This window comes from Nanorana parkeri, unplaced genomic scaffold (genome assembly GCF_000935625.1).
Source record: "Nanorana parkeri isolate BGI_ZX_2015 unplaced genomic scaffold, ASM93562v1 scaffold973, whole genome shotgun sequence".
Classification (NCBI taxonomy): domain Eukaryota; kingdom Metazoa; phylum Chordata; class Amphibia; order Anura; family Dicroglossidae; genus Nanorana; species Nanorana parkeri.
This window is the reverse complement of record NW_017307241.1, coordinates 146,536-169,641: the sequence shown is the minus strand read 5'-3', so window position 1 is coordinate 169,641 and position 23,106 is coordinate 146,536. Positions and strand designations below refer to the sequence as shown.

At 43.2% G+C, this 23,106-nt stretch overlaps 1 protein-coding gene across 1 annotated transcript in view; it reads left to right on the top strand.

The window, feature by feature from the left end:
* The first annotated feature begins 211 nt into the window (after nt 1–211).
* The window catches only part of PLEKHO2 (pleckstrin homology domain containing O2), a 35,779-nt gene continuing 12,884 nt past the window's right edge, over nt 212–23,106 (top strand). The window contains exons 1-2 of the mRNA XM_018566758.1: nt 212–287; nt 19,657–19,803. Of these exons, the coding sequence (XP_018422260.1) occupies nt 279–287; nt 19,657–19,803 (156 nt within the window). The 5' untranslated portion in view covers nt 212–278. The remainder of the gene's footprint in view (nt 288–19,656; nt 19,804–23,106) is intronic.

The following is a 23,106-nucleotide window of genomic DNA, read 5'->3' as shown; positions in this document are numbered from 1 at the left end:
CTTTCAGTTCACTGACTCAGTTTCAGCTCAACCACCGGAAACCCAACTTTTTAAAGCAAGAGGTTTGTTCGCAGAGGAGAAAGAGGAATCGAGCAGAGAGGAGGGTGGAGAGCTGAGTGTTTGGAGCTAGAAAGGTTCCTCTTGCTCAGCCTGTCAGGGCCTAAGGTCCAGCCTGGGTGGGTGGGGTGTGTAGGGAAGGGGGTGCATGGAGGAGGACATCTGCCTTCCCTTCCTGTAGTCTCAGGTCTGAGACTGCGTATCCTGGCCACAGGCGGACCATGGACGATGTAAGTTACCCATCACCCTATCCAGCTTTGCTTCTGTCACCTGCCTTTCAGCTCCGCGCTTCTAAATGAGCCATCGGTACCTTCTTTAACCCTTTCCTGGCTGAGGATGCTCCTGCATCCCATTTTCCCGTGTCCTAATTCCTTCTTTCCTTCCAGCTTGTACGAAGGGCTGAGTAAAGGGAAAACACAGGCTCAGAATTGTTCGGTCGTACTAGCCCGCTTGTCCGTTGTCACAAACCGACTTCTCCTAAAGCAGGGCAGGAACGGTTAAATTGGTGTCAACTTTACTGTTTTGGCCGTCAAATAAAGATGCTGAGTGCAAACATTGCACAGATCTCTGGCCAGCCTCCTTTAAATGAAGAGATTTAGAGGAAATTGCTGTCTGCTGCCAGGAACAAGAGAATCAGCTCTTTCCTAACACATCCCCGGGGTCTGGGACTGGATCAGGAGACGCGGACCCACCACACAAGCACTCGCATATGTGAATGCTTAGGAGAGGGGCACGTCGTGAGCGCTGTGTGCTTGCCAGCATAGAAGGGGTTACTCTCCCAACAGCTGGGTGTCAAGCTGTTGTAGCCGCTCTCTACAGTGACCAGATTGTACTCTGAAATCACAAATGTTTTGTAGCTGATTAAAAGTTTCCAGCTCTGTCCCAGAACATGTTCACCGCACTTTTACCCTGCAATTACGGAAGGAGAGTTCTCAGAAAGAGAATGTTATTGTAGAGGTGGCACAGGACTTTTCATTAGGGAAGGGTGCTCAAGAAAGAGTAAGGGGGTGGGGGTGTAATTGGAAATGCCCAATATTTATGTATAATCGTATATTTTTACATGTTGCATGTTGCAGTGACATTTTCTAGAGTTTATGACCATCTATCATCTCTATATAGCTATCCCTTAGAAGTCCAGGAAATCTAAATATTAACCCTTGCAGGGTTAACTGCTCGTTGTGGTCCAGGGGCTAAAATAAAGAAGATATACTCACCAGATTCTCGGTCCTGCAGCAGTGAGTGCTAACCTCTCTTCCTCTGGTGGTGGAATGTCCCTTGGCATCCTCACGTCTAATGGACCTGCATTAAACGTGATGATGTCCTTAGACCGACCAGGATCTTGACTGAGTATATTTTCTTTATTTTAGCCCCTGGACCCAGGGCCGGTGCTAGGATTTGTGCCCACACATGCAAAGTTGCATTTTGGCACCCCCCTCCCCGACCCCCTGTAGCGCTGGGTCTGCTCCCTATCAGCATGTTTTTTTTTTCTTCACTTACCTTCGGTGCGGGAGAGCAGCGGCGAGTCAGCGCTGGTCCAGTGGGAGGAGCTTTAGGTGGGGTCCTAATCTAGCTGGCCGGCAACTGCCAGAGGTGCCACACGTGTCGGGATCCTCTGGCAGTCGCTGGCCAGCTAAATTAGGACCCCACCTGGAGCTCCTCCCACCGGACCAGCGCTGACTCGCCGCTGCTCTCCCACACCGAAGGTAAGTGAAAAAAAAAAACAAGCATCGGGGCATTTTAAAAAGTACTTGTCAAAATGCCCTGTTTTTTCCGCCCTCACCCTGCAGCGCCCTCAGGCGGCTGCTTGCCTTGCCTTGCGGTAGCGCCGGGCCTGCCTGGACCAAATTGATTGCAACAAATAATAGTTCATTTTGAAGGATTTAAAATGAAAGATGCAGCTGATGCACCAATTGTAAATAAAATCCCAAGTGCTCATAAAAAGGCTTAAAAGAGAACTATGGGTTTTTCCCCCCCCCCATAGTTCTCTTAAGGGTCACGGGAGGACATATACTAGCGCCCTCATGTGACCCAAAGCTCAGTATATAGCGAGCTACAGCTCACCGTATACTGAGATGCCGCAGCCGGGACGGATCCCGACATTACTGTCGAGATCTACCCAGCTGCGTGAGTGACAGCTGGCTCTGCCTATCTAGAGACAGACCCAGCTGTACCCGCCCCGTCCCTCCACTCAGCGCTGGAGAATCGGAGCGGGGAGGGGGGGGAATCCCTGCGCGGAGCCGTGAGTGACAGTCACGGCTCTCTGCAGGGAGATGATCGGTATGTGTTCGCTCACTTCCCTCTCTATTGAGCCGACGTGTGACAGTTTTATTTTCACACGTCGGCTCGAACTATGAGGATGAGTGATTTTCACTCACGTCATAGTTCTCCTTTAAGCTGGCCATACACCTATAGTATAGCTGCAGATTTTCCATGGTCAGATAGAAAAAGTGCTACAGATTCCTCCATCTACGCTAAACTGTGTGGATGGAGGAATCTTCCGTATCTTACTAGTCGGCCCCTGAACAATCTGATTGGATGCAGGCATTGTTCAGGTGTTTTGAGAGCCAGCGGGAGCCGAGTAGCAAGATGCTGAAGCTTGGCCCAGTGGGAGATTCCTCCATCCACACAGTTTAGCTTAGATGGATGAATCTGTTGCACTTTTTCCATCTGACCATAGAAAATCTACAGATAATCTATAAGTTTATGGTCATCTTTACAATCTGCTCCAAATCAATAATGGTTTGTTAGTATTTGGTGCAATAGAGGTGTGCAGCAATGGGCCAGAAATATGATGGTGCAAGTCAGTTACACATTCTACTATCCGCCATGTAAACTACATGCACTGTGACACTATAGGTAATTTGGGACAAAATTAGAGGTCACCTACGACAATTCACAATTTTCAACAATTGCCAATCTTAAACTGGCCATATACACTGGTAGATATTTGAACTAATGATCATATATAAAATCTCGTCAAAACATTTGATAATGCCATCAGAGACTTGACGATTGTTCTGTTCAAGTCGTCCTCTAGAAGCTATTCCCACTGCCGGAAACTCAGCTGCAGCTTGCCACTAAATATATGACTGAAACCACTGAATTTCTCTTTAAGATAGGATACAGAGATGACTCCTTCTGTCCTATGTGTGGATTCCACCATGGATCCCTGATCCACTTGTTATGGCGCTGCCCTAAACTGGTGCGCTGCTGGCAAAAGGTCACATGTACTCTTAATTCTGTTTTTATTGTTATGTTTACTCCCTCCCCCCTTCTATGTCTTCTGGGTGTCTTTGATGGTCCAAATATTGATCCTCCTCTATTGTTGGCTCTTAAACTAGCACAATTTACAGCCACCCAACTCATTGTACGTAAGTGGATCTCGCCATTTCCTCCTAAGGTTTCTGATTGGAAGGTGGAACTTGATTGAATTATAATATTTGAACACATTACTTATCAGTCCAGGGGCTCAGTACACAGATTTTACTAAATATGGTCCAAGTGTCTTTGTGCCCTGCTTTGGTGCTTACCTGATCTCCCTGATGGACGATACCAGCTCTCACCCCATTCCTCTTTCATGGTCACCATACAACCCCATCTGCCTAGATTTGTCTTGTATAGAGGATATGTACATGTCCTTTCATTTATCAGTTTTGATTTAGTCTAACAGGATGTGTGTATCCCTGTGGTATGGGTTATATGCTTATTACCTTCCACTCTTTTTCCTTTTTGCATTTTACCTTTTGCATTTGTTTTTTTTTAAAGTTAATACTATCTGATTGAAAAAAAAAAAAGATATGATTGAAATATTTGGTGTTTTAATGAGGTTAGTGGTATTTCAGAGGTGAGGAGATGGGATTGATGTACTAAAGAGCTAGATCGACTCATACGTATTACACAAATCTGGACAGTAGTGATGCCAGACTTGTCACTTAGATTTGCCAGGCAGTGTGTTGATTGATTGTCTCTAATTTATGTTATTGGTTTTGATATTGTCCTGTGATGGAATACAGAAATATGTTGGTATAACATAATGTGTATATATATATACTGTATATTAGAGGCTTCTCAGCACTTCCTGACCTGAATGGAATGACTAGGCTGTCAGACTTCAGTCTTTTATGGTCATGGGACATCCTTGTGTCCTCTGACATCGAGATCATTAAAAGGGTTCATTTGTATATAAATATGAGGTGGTGTGGCAACATGATCAGCAATGGTAGCAGCCTAGTGGTCCCTGGAAGTTCAGTTGAGACCCCAAGATTCAATGTAAAAATCATTTATATGTATAAGTGTAAAGACTTTAATTTTCATATTGCACATGTCAGTTAAATTGTGTTTATTTGGTACGTATACTATATGGCCATAAGTATGGACACCTGACCATCACACCGTAGCTCCCAACTGTCCCAGATTTGGAGGCACTGTCCCTCTTTTGAAACCAAATCCCTGAATCCCTCTTTCCTCCTCAATTGTTCCTCCTTATGGTCTGAAGTATAGATCTATTTAAAAAATGTATTAGTTAATGACCCAAATTATTAGAATGTACTAAGCTCTTGATCTATTCTCTAAATATTGCCTTTGCTACTTTGAAAAGCCAATAGAAAGGCTGTGACTGGCGAAAAAGCACTTGCGGGTTCAACTGGAAAATGTTTTGGATATTAATTCTTCAAGATTGGTGTAAGTAGAGGCGAGGCAGGGGTGTATGCTTTGCCTACATTCTGTGTTCTAACAGTTGTCCTTCTTTCCCATCTCAGAAAGTTTGATGTCCCACATACAGTATATGGCCTTTTTGGACTTCCTGTTCCAAAACCATAGGCATTGATATGGAGTTGGGCCACTCTTTGTGTGGCTTTGAGAGCCCAGTGGCGTCCCCAGGCCAGATGTCACCCGGAGCAGATAACGGGTGACACCCCGCCATCGCGCATGCACGTGACTTCAGCATGCACGTCCGCGATGACGTCATCACACATGCGCGGTCATCTTTTTGATACCTGCCGGCAGCCATCTTGGTGATGGACTCCGTCAGAGAGAGGAGGGCATGTTCACCTGGCGAATTAAGGTATGCCACCGGGTCCTCTCCATGACCGAGTGCCCGACTTTTCAGAGGGGGTGACACCAAAATGACTGTCAGTGACTGTCAGTCATTTTGGTGTCACCCCCTCGAATGGTGTCACCCAGGTACGGGCTGCACCCCCCTTGTGACACCACTGTGAGAGCCTCAAGTCTTCCAGCAAGGCTTTTCACCAAAAATTATGGAGTCATTTTGTGGGAATTAGTGCTTATTCAGCCAAAAGAGCATTCAAGGTCAAGTACTGATGCTGGACTAGAAGACCTGGCTCGCTGTTGGGTTTCTGGTTTATCTTAAGTTCATCAGTAGGGTTAAGGTCAGAGCTTTGTGTAGGCCACTCAAGTTCCTCCACATCAGTGCCATCAAATCATGTCTTTATGGAGCTGCCTTTGTGCACCTGAACTCAATAATTGGAGTGGTGTCTAGATATGTTTGGTCTTATAGTGTATGCATGTGCGTATGTACATAGTTATTAATACTGATGAGGAAGCATTTTAGCATCAAGGCCTAGATGAGTTAAGTAATGACCATGTGACCACAGAAGGGTCCATGTAAATTCTGTGAGTCCTTTTTGACCAACACTGCCATTGCACTTGGTTCCTACAGGCGTTCCTAATCCAACACATGTAATAGGTAGTGCTGGTAGTTTGCTGTGTCCAAGAAAACCTGCCATGCCCACCAAGATTATGTCTGCCCCAGTGACCTATGTATAGTAACTGTGGTGTTAGGAACTTCATAGCTCAGACCACATCAATGTCATATGATTCAGATTGTTTGAAAATCTCCTTGGCTATAAAATGTTGGCTCAACCCATCAAATGCTTGTATGTCTACTCTACAGCTGACAGGTAGACTTTACATTGTTATTTATATTAAAGGAATGGTAAAGTCCCAGCATATCCTCTCCTGGTGTAACATCAGCATTGTAATGGGAATACATACTAGAGTTGTTTTTGATAATGCAATCAAAGCTTACTTGAAAAAATCCCTTTTATATAGTGAGTGCTGCCTTCTGTCTGCCCATCACTACCATCAACTTCTTGGATTCCCAGTGTGCTTTGTGTCTCTTTCCCTGCTGCTTGATGTGATGCAATCTTGATTTCTCAAGAATACATAGCCCATAATGCATTGCTTCCAGCAAGCAATGAAAATAATACATTGTCCAGACATTGAGTTGAGGTTCAGAAGGCAGGCTCTGTGGGAATTGTGAAACAAGGAAGTGCATATTCACCAGGCTGAGTGAAATTGTGTCAGTGCCTTGAGGAAGTGCATCCTATGGGCATCTTCAATAAGTTTACAAACTTCTAAGTCAATATGGTTATTAGGAGTGGGATAGAATCTATGGAAATTCCATATAGAAATACAGATTTATTTTTAGTTTGTGACCATAGATGCCCTTTTAAGGTTGTGTTTGAACATATATTGTAATTTTTGCTCTTGTGATATAATTGCTGCTTGGACACGCTCGCTGAGTCACACTGTAACTGTTTATGAGTACACGTTGCTTAATGCAATGCAGTCCACAAGAAGCAAACTGTGAATAAAAACCTGCGATAATACGGAAATGTATACCTGCCATACAATGACAAATCTACTGCATACTAACACCAATGTGGATTTTATTGGATGCCAAGCATACGCTTGTTTTAAAGCTGAACTGCGGACACAAAAATCTCTTTGAAACATTTTCCTCAATACCCACAAAGGATATAAATCCACTTTATGAGCACCAAACGTCTTTGCAAGCCTAGTTGTTATCTTGTAAATGAAGCAGTGACACCATCGCTGTGCTGTACATAGCCTGTGCAGAGAGCAGAGCTGTGGGAGGGGCCCAGCAGGTCACCTGTAGTAGGTGGAGTTTCATGGGCTCCTCCCACTGCTCTGCTGAAAACTACAGGAGGGAGCGGTGACAAGACCAGTCACCCTGCACAAGGAGAGAGAGCAGCTCTGACAGGTCTTTAATACAGGAAGTTCCTGGATTATTGCACAGAGCTGGAATAAATACACAAAGCTCCCCAGGATCCACATAAGAATCCACATGACTCTTGTATTTACACAATACTTGCTCATCTCAGAGATCATCTTTGAGGCATAATTACCATTCTAGAACAGATACATTTGTTTCTTAGTCATTAGACTTTGCCAATAATAAATTCCTATATGTGCTCATTAGTAAAATGCATAGTGTAGACATGTAATGTATCAGTGGAGGAGGGAACCTTACCACAATGTGACATTCCTGCATGGTTGTGGCCTATATTTTGCCTTCTCTGGTCCCCCCCTCCCCCTTCATGAACATGCTAATTAAAGTCTTATATAAAATCTTTCTGCTTTAATTACATACCTTATTTTAGACCCTGTAATGACATCATAAAGTCTCTGTAATTTTCTATGCAATGCAGGCAGATCATGACTGGTGGAATGTTACGTCCTTATGTAATGTTGAGGCTCCATGATTGAAATAATTGAAATCAAATAAATAAAAGGGGCAGGCCAGGGACAGTTAGGCTGGGGAGAAAGAATAGACAATGGTGGATGTCCTCCAGCCAGTGAATGAGGCAGCTCTTTCTGACTTGTCGCAGATTGTAAAGCACATTGTGAGAAGCTCACAGTGTGCAGTGACATGAGAGTAAGCAATTTAAGTCCAGGAAAAACGGCAGGACAGCCAGAGGAGCCGGATATTTTTCTTTGCAATAGGTTTTTATTGAACACATTTTCATTTAAAAAGACAAAAGAAAGAGGGGAGAAAACCCCATCAAATATCAGAGCGAAGGCAAAAGCCCCAGCCTACATGAATATAACTGTGCACAATATGCGTCAAAAATATTTTGTCGGCTCCGGTAACGCATTGCAGAGAGTATTGGGGAAAACAAGAACACACAAAGACGGAACAGGAGGGAGAGTAAACAAACAATACAGAGCTGACGGCCCTCCACCCCATAATGCTGCAGGGGCATGATATAGGTAATCAAAGGAGCAGGGAGACCCCATCAAAGTCATCCGGAAAAATGGCTTCCATCCATGGGTTCCAGACAATAGATTACGTAGACATGGGGGTCTATTTAGTGAACAAAGTTAAAAAAGTAAATAGCAAACGATTGTGCGGAGCTAGCAGTGACAGCTAGCTCCGCCCAATAGTTTCCTACGTCCTTTGGCTCTGCTGCTGTAAAAAAAAAAACTCGTTGTGAATAGCCCGTACAGCACCCCTTCGGTTCTACTGAACCGAAGGGGTCCTGGGGCCGAAGCTAGCCGGAGGATCGGCCGAAGCTACGGCCAGATCCTTCGGCAGCTTCGTGAATAGACCCCATGGTGTCCCTCGGGGACGCCGCGAGTTTCTCAAAAAACATTACTTGTGACATGATAGCAAAAAACTATTTAAGGGGAAGTGTGGGTGACTTCCAAGATCTCGCAATCACTTTCCTGGCTGCAGTGAAGATACGGAGCGATCATTTAAATTGGTGGTTGTTAACTTCAGGTGGTTTTTGGTTAAAAAGAGCTACATGAGGATCGTGGGTGCAATGCTCTGACTCCTGCAGATTCTTTCTTCTATCCATGTCCTTACCAATGGAGGAAGTATGAATGGACTACAAGCGATGTGATATCACAACACTTGCATTCCATTAAGTGGCTGATGGGACTTGTGGTTTCTCCATTCACAGATCCTGTCAACGGCTGATGCAGCTTTGCGGGGCTCCATCGAATTAAAAAATGAGCAACAGCCTGCAAGGCGAAGAAGAACCCAGTGATTCAGGGAAATGGGGAAGTGGGATGGGGGTGGGGGTTGGGATGTAGCCAAGTTTCATATTAGACCCCACATATGGGTGTAACATGAAATATGGTTAGAAAGGTAAGCTTAACCTTTAACCACCTTTATGCCATACGTATATAAACAGCGATGCCCTGAAATGGTTACACCAAGAGCACAGCTGCGGCAGCATTATTTTTACAGCTGGCGATACCCCCTACTCTGCTTCATCAGCTTCTTTGGGGTCTATAGGTGACATTAGGGATCCAATAGACCCCTGATGTCTCCATATAGAGGGGCTGTCACTAGACATGTGCGATTCATTCCGAATTGAAATTCGGACGTATTTGGGAAATTCGTAGATCCGAAGCATCCGAATTTCCGAAATATAACAAATCCGAAAGCATCCGAATCCGAAATTTCGAATCCGAAATTGGAACGAATTTCGTCCAAATCCTGTACGTGCACTGTTAACATTTAAACGGATAAACACAAATTAATAAAATGATTTTAATGTCCCTTTAATAGTAAAGACTAGAGCACAGCAACCAGAAATTACAAATGTACCAATTCTGCTACCCCACCTCAAGTTAAACTTTCAGGAATTCGTCCGAACTGCAAGGGTTAATTGAAAATTACTCAGAGCTATTTTTTTACGAGGGAATTTCCCATACATTGCAAAGAAATCCTCTCACTTCCTGTTCAGTCTACACAACAGGAAGTGACAGGAAATCTACTTGACACATTATGGGGTGATATATCCTCATCTTTCCCGTGAAAAGAGGAACTTTACCCATATCTTCAAAATAACACCTTTAGACATTTTTAGTGATGACAATGTACAAACAGATACTTCTAGATAATTGCTGGCTTTGTATTCCTTGCATACCTTATTTCTCTTTTCTTCCCCAGTCCTCCCACAGTGGCCATTTTAACTAAGGGCAGATTACTAGATCTCCCTTTACTTCCTGGAACTCTGGCACGTGTGACTAGGACATGTGACCATGCACATCATTTCAGGGGAGGAAAATGCCTTTCCCTGAGATCCTGCTGATATAACCTTCCCAGGATGCAATGCTTGGGCACATTACATCATTTGTACCAAAGAGGACCAGGAAGTAGAAAAAAAGAAATTGTAAGTAAAATAAAAATGTGTTTGTTTAGCTAATGAATGTAAGATGATTTCATATCAGGATGCAGAGCTGCATGCTGATGTGATGTTCAGTCACAGGGGGTAAAGTTCTACTTTAAGCATAAAAATGTCTGACCCGGGCGCAGAACATTCGTTTGTATTTCCTTCCAGTGCTGTTGTCTGTTGTGTCTTCTCACTTCCATACACACCCATAGCTGATGGGACCCGAGGAGATTGTTGTGCAAGAAATGTTGTGCAAAAACAAAAAATCTAAATCTAGTCAATGATATATTTTAGAAGGGAAACAGGAAATGAGACAAGAAGATGCTTTACTCTTACCGACTTTGTATTTCCTGCAAATGTGAAAATGTTTGCTAAGCAGTAGCACATTACGTCTCCTGACAAAGAAGCAGCAGAACCTATTCTATATCTTATAGTAGACGTGTTCCAGTATTACCTTGACATATGAAATATGCAGCTTTGAAAAAGTAATGGCGGCTCTTGTCTCCTCTTATGTGCGGTGTAACAGGAGTTATTCTAATAAACTTCCTGTTTAATGCCGAGCTGAACGGGCGCTCATTCTGCAGTTTGAAGTAAAGCTATATATACTGTAGCGCTCACCCAGAAGGAGCCGCCAGAATAACCCGGGTCACCCGTAGCCTGTCTAGGGACTTTGGTAACCAGCTGCCCCGTTAGCACCCCCAAATTTGCATTGTACAGTCAGTTGGCCGTGTCCATGAGCCCTTTATAAAAAAGAATATAAGCATTTCTAAACAATTATATAAAAAGTATTTAAGTTTTCTCAATGTAAATGACAATCGACTAGCTAAAGCGGCTTTTCTCAACCGTTTTACTCTGAAGGAACCCTTAGGGCTTGTTCACACCAAATGCAGACCAGATCTGGATGAGTTTCTGCACAAGCAGTGCAGTGGGTTGTGCCGCGTTTTTGATGCGTTCCGGGCCGTTTTTGGTTAAAAAAAAACATTTTTTTTTTGTTTAAAATGGGCTTTCAGTGCGTTCCAGGATAATCCCCCCACACTAACATTGTGGGGGGATTATCCTTTAATATAATTTTAAGCGAACCCTAGGGAAGCCTGGCTGGGAATGGCTGAGTTAAAGTATAAGAAATGGCAAAACTCTTCTTTTTTTTTCTAATTTGGATAGAGCAGCAAGGAGTTGGAACCTCTGTCAGGTTTGTATTGCTGTCTATCTCACCAATGTCACCAGGAATGAAAGTGAGGGGAAATCCACAATTCAGAGTTCCAGCAGAACGGGAATAGAGGGGAAATCTTCCAAAAGGGACACTTGTTCCTGTGACAACATTCTGGGGATTTCCCTCACATTGGAGAGATTTCAACTCACTTCCTTTGAGTCTACAGGACAGGAAGTGAAAGGAAGTCTCCCTATTGATAGACAGATGGCGAGAAAACAGCTGTCTGGGGTTTTAACCCTTTATCTACTCTATCCAAGATGAAAAAGTGTTGTCTTTTGATATATACTATAATGCACTATGTAATAGCAACTTATATACTAAAGTACTCCAAATCAAAAGGCTCATTTGGCTCATACTGACCATCCACAACCGCCTTGCTTGCTATTTCTAAATAATAAACCTCTGAATTGGGTAGACTCACCGAGTGTGTTTGTCTTGGATTCCCTGACATCCTGTGTATTAGTTCCTGTGGTCATAGACAATCAACAGCTGGCTGCTGAGCACAAGATCAGAAAGGATTTCAAATAATCAAAGTTGTTTAGTTGTTTGCTTTTGTGCATGTGTTTGGTGAAATGACCACCCACAGTACTACCCATGAACCTGTACTCATGCCTTCCCTTGTCAATGTAAAGTGGACCCGTCTGTAATTTTATGGGTCCCTATGAATAAGATCCTGACATGTCACAATATGCAGCAACAGCATAAATTTTCAGTAAATCCCCCTTTTTTTTATTAAAAAGGCATCTTTGAGCTCTGGTAGTGAGATCACCTCAGCATTTTCCTCAGTCATTTCTTCCCCAGTGATCAGACTGCAACATTGAAACTTTGTATCTAGGCTGCAGCATGGGCTGATCTGTGTCAGACATCACACAGGCACCAGTTGGCACAAGCTGCAATTGTGATGCATTCCATTCAGTTTGGCAGCTGCATCCAAAATGCATCACAGTGCTTTCCTATGGGATTTCTAGTGCTCTCTTCACAGCAGTGCAGTCCGTCCCGATGCAGTCGGAAAAAATACTGCTTGCCCTATTTTAGCTGCATCGGATCGCAACTGAACACATCAAACTGCATGCAAATGCATACAAACGCACTGGAACGCAACTGAAACACCATTTTAAGCACACAAAAAAACACAGCATCAATCGTGGTACAATCGCAGTAAAATTGCGGCAAAACGCATTGCATTGCAGCTGCGCAGACACGCAGTTCTGGTGTGAATGAGCCCTTACACGACAGTTATCTCTGAGCCGGTATCTCAGTCTAGGTAGTAGATAGTGAGTCTGAACAAAGATGGCGCGGTCCTTCTGGAGAGAAAAGTAGATGAAGACATTGTCAGGGGAGAAATAATGAGATCACTGTGAGGGGTAAAAAAAAACCTGGAAGTGTTACACGGACACATTACTTAGCATGCTAAACTTCTAAACTTCTAATGAAAAATATATTTGATGACAGGTCCACTTTAAGTCAATAATGGATTACATATTCACTCTGTACATTGGTTAGTACGCTCACTTTTGCAACCCTAAGGTTTTTAAGCTATTTCAAATGCTGATGAAATCACTTACAATAAATGCTGCTCCTTGACGTTTAAAAGTTTTAGTTTCCTCCAGAATCAGTTGGTCCCCTGAGCACTGGCCCTGATATCCTGTTTTAGGGTGGCTCCTTTCCCTTGTAGGGTCCTATAAAGCCCCCCTTGTGTGTGCTAGGCACAGCAAAGCAAACCACTCCCCCCTGATCCTTCCTTCTCCTTCTTCCTCCTCTTTTCTCCAAGCTAGTAGATAGCTGCTGGAGTCTGCTCTGTCTCTTGTACTGGACAGGAAGTTCAGGGAAGCTGAGCTGAGACACGTGGAGCTGTTCAAAAACATGGTGACTGTAAGTGTTTGCGCAAACATGTAAATACTTTTCTGAGCATTGTATATTTTTTTCATCTGGATTCATTACTGAAAAAATGTTTGAGGGTTTAACATTACTTTATCAAAAAAGACTGGTATGGGTGACACCGTCTTGTCTTTGACATGAGCGACTAAAGATTTGGAGAGAGTGGAGAGGGATAAGAACCCCGGTCAGGTTTTTATTGCTGTCTGCTTCCCCTTTAGGGAGCTTTAGCCTATCTATATGTTCTGCTGACCGTTATCACTGAAATCAAATCCCAGATTTTCAGCTAGAACGAGATTAGATGGAAAATCTTCCTATGGGGACACTAGTTCTGGTGACCTTACTGACCACCAAGGACTTTCCTCACTTTGGAAGGATTTCCTGCTGTGGCTATCAGACAGGAAGTGGGTGAAAATCTCCCCGATGGGACACAGATGGGAAGAAAAGCTGATGGGTTGTAACTCTCCCTTACTCTATTCAAAACTAACAAAAAGTTTGGGCTTCAGTTCTACTTTATGACAACCGAATGCTGGAAGAATATATCAACCAGTGAGGAATAGTGTCGTGTCAGCTACTGTGAAATATGTCAAAAACCCAGCTACAGTGAGGGAGTCTGTATCATCAGCAGGGAGAGGGCTGGACTATGGACTCATTCACATGGGTATAGAAGGAACGCAAGTGCGGAAAATGCTCATCTTCGAACATGTGTATTGGCGCGTATATGCGCACATATGAGCGCATATATATACGAGTATCTGGCCCATATGCGTTCTTCTGCATACAAATTCTTTTTATTTTCAGCATTAAAAACATTGAAGGGAATTTATCAAAACTGGAGCAGACAAAATCTGGAGCACCTGTGCATGGCAACCAATCAGCTTCTAACTTTTTGAACAGAGAAGCTGATTGGATTCCATGCACAGCTGCTCCAGATTGTGTCTGCTCCGGTTTTGATAAATTCCCCCCATTATATTCTACATGCGCATTTACCTGCGTACATGCGTAAAATATGCACAATTTATACACAGCCTTGTTCCATTTTTTTGTGCTCATCTCTACGCAACACAAAAACACGGCCCTATATGCAGCTGTGCATGGGGCCGTGTACGTGCATGTTCTGCGTACAGATGCACACAGAAATAAGCACAGCGCACATCTGTACGCAGCGTTTTTAAAATGCCCTTAGAGTCGAGGTTGTGGCAGTAGCGCATGGCAAGTATGCACAACCTCTATGACAAACTTTCCTCTGCGTGTGCCATGTTCTAGCGATGGCAGCTCCACACTCTCCCTCACCACTCCACAGCTGCCTGTGCCATCTTGGTTGATGCTTCTTCCTTCCTGCCATAGGGATGATGCGACTCCTATGCGTCACACCTTCCTGGTACTAGGCTCTTCTCTTTGGCATCTCCCAGCAGGCAGTGTTCATTCAAAAGAAATTTCTAGGAGAAAGAAAAAAAGATTAGAAGAGACATGCAGAGGGGTTGATTTACTAAAGACAAATGGTTTTGTACACTTTCCAAGAAAATATGGACTTAGCTTGGCAAATGAGGTGAAGCTCTGCTGCCTTCCATCAACCATTATGTGCAGGCAATTTTTTTTTTTAACTTTCCTTGCAAGTGATTGGGTGTTCTTTGCAAAGTGAAATTTCACCACATTCACCAAGCTAAGAGGAGATTCCCTTGTAATGTGCAAAATCCCCTGGAAAGTGAAAAACCTATTTGCCTTCAGGAAATCAACCCCAAAGTCTCTACTACCAAAACATGTATGTAAACTCTAACAATGAACTGCTCTTATTTGCTCTCTTTTGGACTGTTAAATGTACTATTGGAAGCATTTTCTTATAAATGTTTTGATAAGTACAAAATGAAACTGTTGACATTGTCAGAAATTCACTGCATTTTAGATTAAATTCAGACAACATTCCACCTGCATGTACTGTACAGACACAGACAGTGAGAGGGACCTTTAGTAAAGTACAAAATCTTCTCACATTCACCAAGCTAAGGGGAAGTTCCCTTGCAATGTGCAAAGTCTCTACTACCAAAAAACTGCACCTACTAGTCATTTCTTACCTCAATTTTTTTTATTTTGACAATTTCCAAAATGGTAATTTTAATAGATATGCAGGACGTCTTATACACAGTCATCAGAAATAAGCAAACAATTCCAGTAAGCTGTCATTTTTCTCTAATAGGATATTAGAATTCACTCTTCTGACCTGACTACAGGTATACTTGAAATCCATGATGAATATATATTACTTGTTGCACCAAGACAGGACACAGAATGAGATCTGTGAAGAAGTTTAACTTAAAATTAAAGTCAAAAGGTTTTTAAGCTATTTCAAATGCTGGTTATATCACTTACAATGGATGCTGCTTCTTGACATATAAAAGTGTTAGTTTCCTGCAGCCTGGTCCCCTGAGCACTGGCCCGGAAATCCTGTTTTAGGGTGGCAGGGTACTATGGAGTCACCCTTCTGTGTGTATCACGTACCTGAGGCCGGGACCGGAAGACGGGGAGGCGTCTCTTGCGATTCGTGTCCTGCGACCCCTGGAGATGGGAACAGGAGGGTGCAGGGCAACGAGGAGCACCAGTGCCGGAGGCTGGAAACAGACACCGTGCAGGAACAACTTCGTAGAGAGGTCAGCAAGCCAAGGGTCAATATCAGTCGGGCAGCGAAGTACAGATTCAGAAGGCAATAGCAAATCCAGGGAACAGGCCGGGGTCAGGGGCTGGCAGCAAGCAGAAGCGTAATCCAGGGCAATCCAAGTCAAAGCAAGACAAAGTGATAAACACAGAACACAGGTCACAGGCACCAAGCTGACAAGACCATCAGCAATGAAAGGGAAGCTGGCTCCTCCTTAAATAGTCATAGAATTTAAGACAGCTACCTCACTTCCTGTGCGCCTTCCCGCGCATTTTGCCGCGATTCTCACGCATGCGCAGTTTGATGCGATTATCGTGCATGTGCAGTTTCCCGCTATTCTCACGGTTGTCTATTTGCGCATGCGCGGCCGCAATCGTGGCTTTACAGTGTGCTAGTAAGCTGTGTGTGTCTCCACAAACACATAGGCACAGCAGGGTAAGTCACTCCCCTGCTCCCTGCTCTCCCTTCTTTCTTCTCCATGCTAGTAGATGGATGGCTGCTGCAGACTGCTCTGTCCCTTGTACTGTGATCTTGTACTGGAAAGTGGAAAGCAGAAATCACCAGCACTCAGTAAATATCTTTGATGTACATTTAATTGGACCAAACGTCAATTGTCATGTACAAAATAGCGACGTTTTGGGACCGCACAGGATCCCTTCATCAGGGCGACAATGATGAAGGGATCCTGTGCGGTCCCGAAACGTCGCTATATTGTACATGAAGATTGGTCCGATTAAATGGACATCAAAGATATTTACTGAGTGCTGGTGATTTCTGCTTTCCACTGTTTGTTGCACAGTGCCATCCGTGATTGTCACTGCGAGCACCACTACAAGTACTTGGGCCGGGAGCGCTGTGAGGAGTGCAGAGGGACTTACTATTTTCTACCTTGTACTGGACAGGACATTCAGGAAAGCAGAGCTGAGAGAGTTGGAGCTGTTTGGAAATTTGGTGACTGTAAGTGCTTGGGCAAAAACGTAAAGAAATCCTTTGCTGGGCAATGTATATTTATGCGATCTGGATTGATTATTGAAAAAATGGAGTTTAATGCTACTTTATAGTCCAGATTGGTGTCTATGATAACAGCATAGTTCTAACAAAATAGGAGGAATCGGCCAAATAGTTTCCATCTCTGTCCTCTGTGCCTCTCCCTATCACCCTTCTGTTCAGCCACTCCTCACTGCTATTCCTGGCAATCTGTCATTGTTTATCCAGCTTCCTCTGTGTGATTTCCCTTTGTCTTTGTTACCTGCTCATTTCCACATCATATTTCCCTCTCACTTTCTCATAAACAGCATGAAATTCCATCTGCCTGCATGTTTTTACATCTACTTCTGACCTCAGTGCTGTTTACATACATGACAGACCGCACATGTTGGAAGTGAAACATACATCGTCATTATAAATATTCCATCTAAGGAAAAAAAGAAAATGATATAAAAGTATTGTCACAGAACAGCTTCCTTTAATGGCTCCCCTACAGACAGATTTCCATTGTGTCACACCGTTATATATAATAGATTTATGAACATTTTATATCATATTATTATATATTTTTTTTCTAATAATAATTTTATGAAATGGAGCTTGTCGCATTTATAAGCAAAGGCGGCTCTGACTGAGGGGTGCCAGCTCCAGGGAACCCCGTTTCTAATATCTCTTGTATGTCTTTATGACTGTAAATGCCACCCACAGCCTTGACAATACCCCTTATTGTGCACATTGTGGCCGAGCAATGAATCAGCTTACTATCTCATTGTGCAAAGCAGACCAGGCAATGCTTCAGACTGGCTATCATTGACTTTTATTTAGAAGCTGGCAGCGTACCCACCATACTCCTGTGCAGACAGATGTGGGGTGGAGGGAGAAATACTCATTTAGGTCTGGTCTGCAGTTATAGTAGGGCCCCAAGTAACATGGTAATATTCTGCCACTTTGTGACATGGGACCTTCCCACAGTTTATGCCTGGTATTGTGAAGTTATTTTATTTGAGTTTCATATGAGTTATATGAGTTTTATCAGGGCACCTGGTAGCATAACATCAATCTAGTGGTTGTGACACCTTTAGTACCTCTCACTGTTCAAAATGTCGCTACCAGTAATGTGGCATAATTCAAAAGCCTACACTTACACGAGAGTGGCAAATCTGCTTCAAATTCAGGAGCAGTGCAGCAGTGTTGCCACACCACCATAGGAAGCTGCATTAGGTGAACTCCACTGGTAAGCTACAGGTGGGACTTTGCAGAGGGTAAGGCAAAGTTGTAAGTGCAGGTGCTGCAGCACATATTTTTGATTGGAGGTCATAGTTCTGCTTTATATGTATGGCAAGCCTGCTTTATATGTATGGCTTAGTCTGTATTGATATACAGTAAACTCCCCGTTATCCACCATCCACGGGGAATGGTAGATTCCGGATGAATGTAGCTTCTGGCTGCTTGAGATTTACTATTAAAAATCAGTCTAGCTAATGCCATACCCCATACCACATCATATCATAACATAAACTCTGTATTGACGTCATATTAATATGGAAGTAATCACAGACAAAAAAAAAATAGTTTCCAGGATAATACATGCTGCAGATCAGCAGAACAGTGAGTACACAGGGCATTGTTTTTTTCTGGTTAGATGAGAGTTTTGGTTCGTTGAATACTAGATAACAGAGAGTTTGCCATATCAATGGATCTGTCTTTCTACCTGTTTGTGCGTCTTGTGCTTGAATCGTAGCCTGGATTTGACTTGGCCACTCCAATGTAGGACTCATTACAATGCAGTTTACTCTAAATTTATTAAGCTTCAGGAGACACACTACTACCCTGACATTCTTCTGGTACAGTTTTGAATTCCCTCTGTAAAAGCAAGCTACTCAGGCCCCGAGGCATCAAAGCCATAATATTGCTTCCTCTATGCTTCACAGTTGGTGTTGGTGTGTTTTTTTCTTTTAGTACCCAACATAATGCTATGTGTCCCTCCCACAAAGTTGACAGAGCATTGCCCTGATAGTGTTGTTGAATAACCATGTGCTCTTTTGTAAACATGACTTGGGCAGCAAATTTGTATGGCTTCCTCTGACACTTTTCTTGTTTGGTGTTGTTCTTACAGCAGGGACATTGGGAAGTGGAAGAATTTTCTGCAGGTTCTTTTGAAGTTACGCCGTATTTCTTTTTTACCACATTTATTGTTGACAATGTCTTAGAGTGGGCAACATGGGCCTTTGGGAATACTTTTTAGCCTTCCAGCATTATCCATCTTTACAATTCCTCTTTTAAGAAATAAATTGTTTTGGGCAGGGCATGGTTCACAAATCTATGTTGAGAAGAGAAGTCTTTGTAAGTAAGCAAAATTTGAGCACATTTGAAACGGGAACTTTATTCTCAACTCATTGGTTCAATAGGTCCAATTGCTCTCTTTTCATGATCAATCAAAGATCTATAATTCTGACCCCTGCCCACCCCTCTGTCAAGGGTGCCTTGCCTAGCAGGAAATCTGGCCCTACTTACTTCCTGTGTTATCTCAAAGAGTCTGTTTAGCCCTCCTAGTTCTTATTTTGAACCACAGAATGATTAGCATTTATGTTGTAGAAATGTGGGAGTGGTTTAGTAGTTAAGCATAAGGATACTGGGCAGGGCTGACACCAGTCGGTCCACAAAAATGCTGTATGTTGTCAGGCCACAACAGGCTTAAGAGCTAAGTATATTTCTGGCAGATCAACATGTATTTCTCTGTACAAGTTAAGGGATAAAAACACAGTCAAATGTTCATGTATTTCAGAGATATTCTTCATATGCTTTTTTAAAAATTGATAATTAAAACTGCAATTTAGATGAAATTCAGACAACATTCCAAAAGAGAGTTCTCATTTCCGTATTTCCCATCTGCTCATATTAACACCTTTTTATATATTTGTGCTCAGGGTATAGACGGGAGCAGTGTCTCCCCCCCGGGACCCAAGAAGACCTACAAGGTTGGCTGGTTGAAGAAAAGCAGTGGGCTGCTTGGACTGTGGAAAGATCGCTACATTCAGATACTAAGGACACAGCTCCTCATATGTGACCATGAGGTAAAGAATCCCAAGGACATGTGGGAGGCTGGGCATCTGGCAATAGCAACAAATTTATGTTACAAGTTTTATTGGTAAAAAGAAATATGAGAAAACCAGAAATCACAGTAATACAAAAAAAACAAAAAACACAGAGAATATGCATAACCACTTGCTGACCAGCCCTTGTAATTAAACGGCCGGACAGCTAACTGCTAACGGAGGGTGGGCGTTTTTAAACCTTTCCCGCGTCTGTGCACCCCCCATCCCCACCGTGATGATGATACATACAAATGTTTGTTACATACAGGTGTTCAGGGTGGCTATAGAGCCACCCGATCACTTGTATGGTGCGGGGAAGTATGCTCCCTCTTCTGCTGGCTATCCTGGGCTCAGCTATCCCCGGACCAGCACGGCTAGTCTCTGTGGCTGACCGGAAGGAGATCAGCACAATTCCACCAGTTTAACTCCCATCCGATCACTGAATGCAGAAGTGATGTGAATTCAATTTCAATGTAATGTACATGTGGTGTGAATTGCCTAATACTAAATGTAATAATAAATATTTTATAACCTAATGTAGGGAAAACAGTTTTTTTCCCCAATATTTTCGGTACTTTTTTTTAATATAGTAAAACATTAAAATCCCCGTGATGATTAAATACCACCAAAAGAAAGCTCTATCTGTCCCCGAAAAATGATCAAAAATGAATTTCAGTACAGCGTTGCATGATGGAATAAATGTCAGCAAAGTACCTCAGAATACTGAAAATGGCCTGGACAGGAAGGGGGTTTACCACCCCGCACTTCAAGTGGTTAACAGGTTATAACTTGCTATGTCACAAAAATAAAAGAATTTATAAAAAAAAGTGGTTAACATGTTTTTAAGAGCTAAAAGTAACATTAGCGGTCATATAGGCATAGAGTATAAACAGGAACAAATCATTATCCTACCATATACTGAGAAGAAAAGGATTGCATCACCAGACCACACCCCTCACTCTAGTGGAGTGGTTCTCAACCTGTGTAACCTCAGGACCCACATTTGTCCTTTGTCATTAAGTCGCGACCCAAGTCGCACTGCAATGGAACGCACAGCATTAGGGTACAGTGCGTTCTGGTGCAGCTGTACGAACTGTGGGTGGGAGGTGAGTTTGGGGTACCATACAGAACTACAGATACAATCTCACACACTCCCAGACATTCACACACACATATACACTCCAAAAAAAGTTAAACATTTTTAAGGTCACAAATTCTCCCTATCTTACGAGAACTGGAGTGGATCTTCAGCCTGGGGTCCAGTGTGGGCTGCTGTGCTGTGATGGAGCTCCATCCATATGTGCATTGCTGGTACAGCTCCCTTGCATGCCCTGTAGAGGTGCTGGGAGCCAGAATGTGACGTCACTCCAGTCCAGGCACCTCCACAGGGCACACGAGAGAGTTGTAAGCAATGCGCGTATGAATGGAGCTCCCTCGTGGCCATAGCCCTATCCTATCCCACCTTAAGCTGACACTCGGCGCAGGGCAGCATATTTTGAATGGCAGCTTGGCACGAAAACTGACAGTGCTGTGCTAGGGGGAGGCAGAGGAGCCTCTCACCTAGAAAAGTGGAAGGCATGTGGTGACCCACTGAACACAGGGTCGCGACCCACTTTTGGGTCACGACCCACCAATTGAGAACCATGGTTCTAGTGGGTCTTTGGGGAATGATATGAGGATGAATGATAGAAGTACACAAACCTGACAAATTGCCTAGCACAAGCCAGGTATCATTGAAGGGGGCACACACACAGAGGGCCACGCTCGGCACACATAACAGATCCAGAAGAGCATATGACCAAACGAAGTGAGATGCAAATAAGTCCCAATCGGCACTGCCACACTGCTGTGGCAAGGTAAATTTGCCTGATCAATGCCATCATTATGAAAATAAAAAACTCCATGTAACATACAGAAGTGAGAAGGGAAAGGGGGCTGTGCAGGGACTGGCCTGGACCTCCCTAGTCCCGCAGACCATGCAAGACTATTAAAACAAGAGCAAGGAGCCATCCCAATGGCAACAAATTTCAAACCTCGACTGGAACATTTTTCAATGAGGAACTAAGAAAGCAATCTCTAGGGACGTTAGTGTAAGTCTGTGCGGTGACTATCTACTAAATACACCTTTGCCACATTTCAGTTTACAGCAGTCTTATTAGCAAACAACTAGTATTTACTGTTTTATATTGCTGACTGCTTTTTGCACATAGTTGCATTTTACTCTGAAAAGTATTATTTAATTTACTTAGAACCTTCTAACTGAAAAGGTTATGGACAACTGTTAAAGCAATTTTCTAGGGAAAAAATATAGTTACTTTAGTCCAACCTACAGCGCAAAAAAGAATAAATGAAGTCCACCATAAACATAGCCCCATACCCACATTTACCCACAGGTGAGTAAGGCAAACATCCCTATAAAGCATGGTTCAATTTGCTCCAACAGGAGAAACAATTCCTTCCTGATCCCCTAAGGCAATCTGATACCCCCTGGATCAACAATCTCAGGTGGGTTTTTTTAACCCATACTTTACTTACCTACCACACATTCTCGATTGCTGGTTACACCTGGCATTGCTGTCCAAATATTCAGATACGATAGTGTTCAATGAACAACATATTACAGCATGGAACTTAAACTGAACTCCAGGCAGGCATAAAACACACACATAATCGCAGCTCTAGATTCACTTCTTAAATATATTTTAAAGGCAACTAGTGAAGGCACTTGAATTTGACGTGCTGTCAGCCATTTTCAATCCCCTATGCGGCAGCAATCAGACTGGGAGATGTGCTTACAAGAAACGCGGTGATAGGAGGACAAAGCAGAGTGAGCAGAGAGGTGACTTCATTAGTCTCCTTCTGCCCATTCACTGTCCAGTCAGCAGGATGGGGTAGAAAGAAGACACGGCTGTATCCCTTCTACAGCTCACAACTGTAACAGAGAAAGTAGAGTCATCCACCTGGCTGGGTATATCCCAGGACTGGATGAACAGAAACACAAATCCTTTGTCTGGTAAAACAGCTCCCTTGTATGTATTTCATTTGTGTATTTAACGGTTTGCCTCGAGTTCAGCTTTAAAGGATAAGTGCGCTTTAAAACCAAGTGCACTTATCCTTTTTGCCCCCTTTCCTAACTTAATCCAGCTCATCCTTCCCCTCTTCAGTTGCAGTAGAGCGTGCATCCTCCTGTCCTTAAAAAGTGTGTGACCGTATGAGAATCCCACTGGAAGAACACATGGAAAGATCAAAAAAGTGTAAACTGTTTAATTACATTTGAAAACA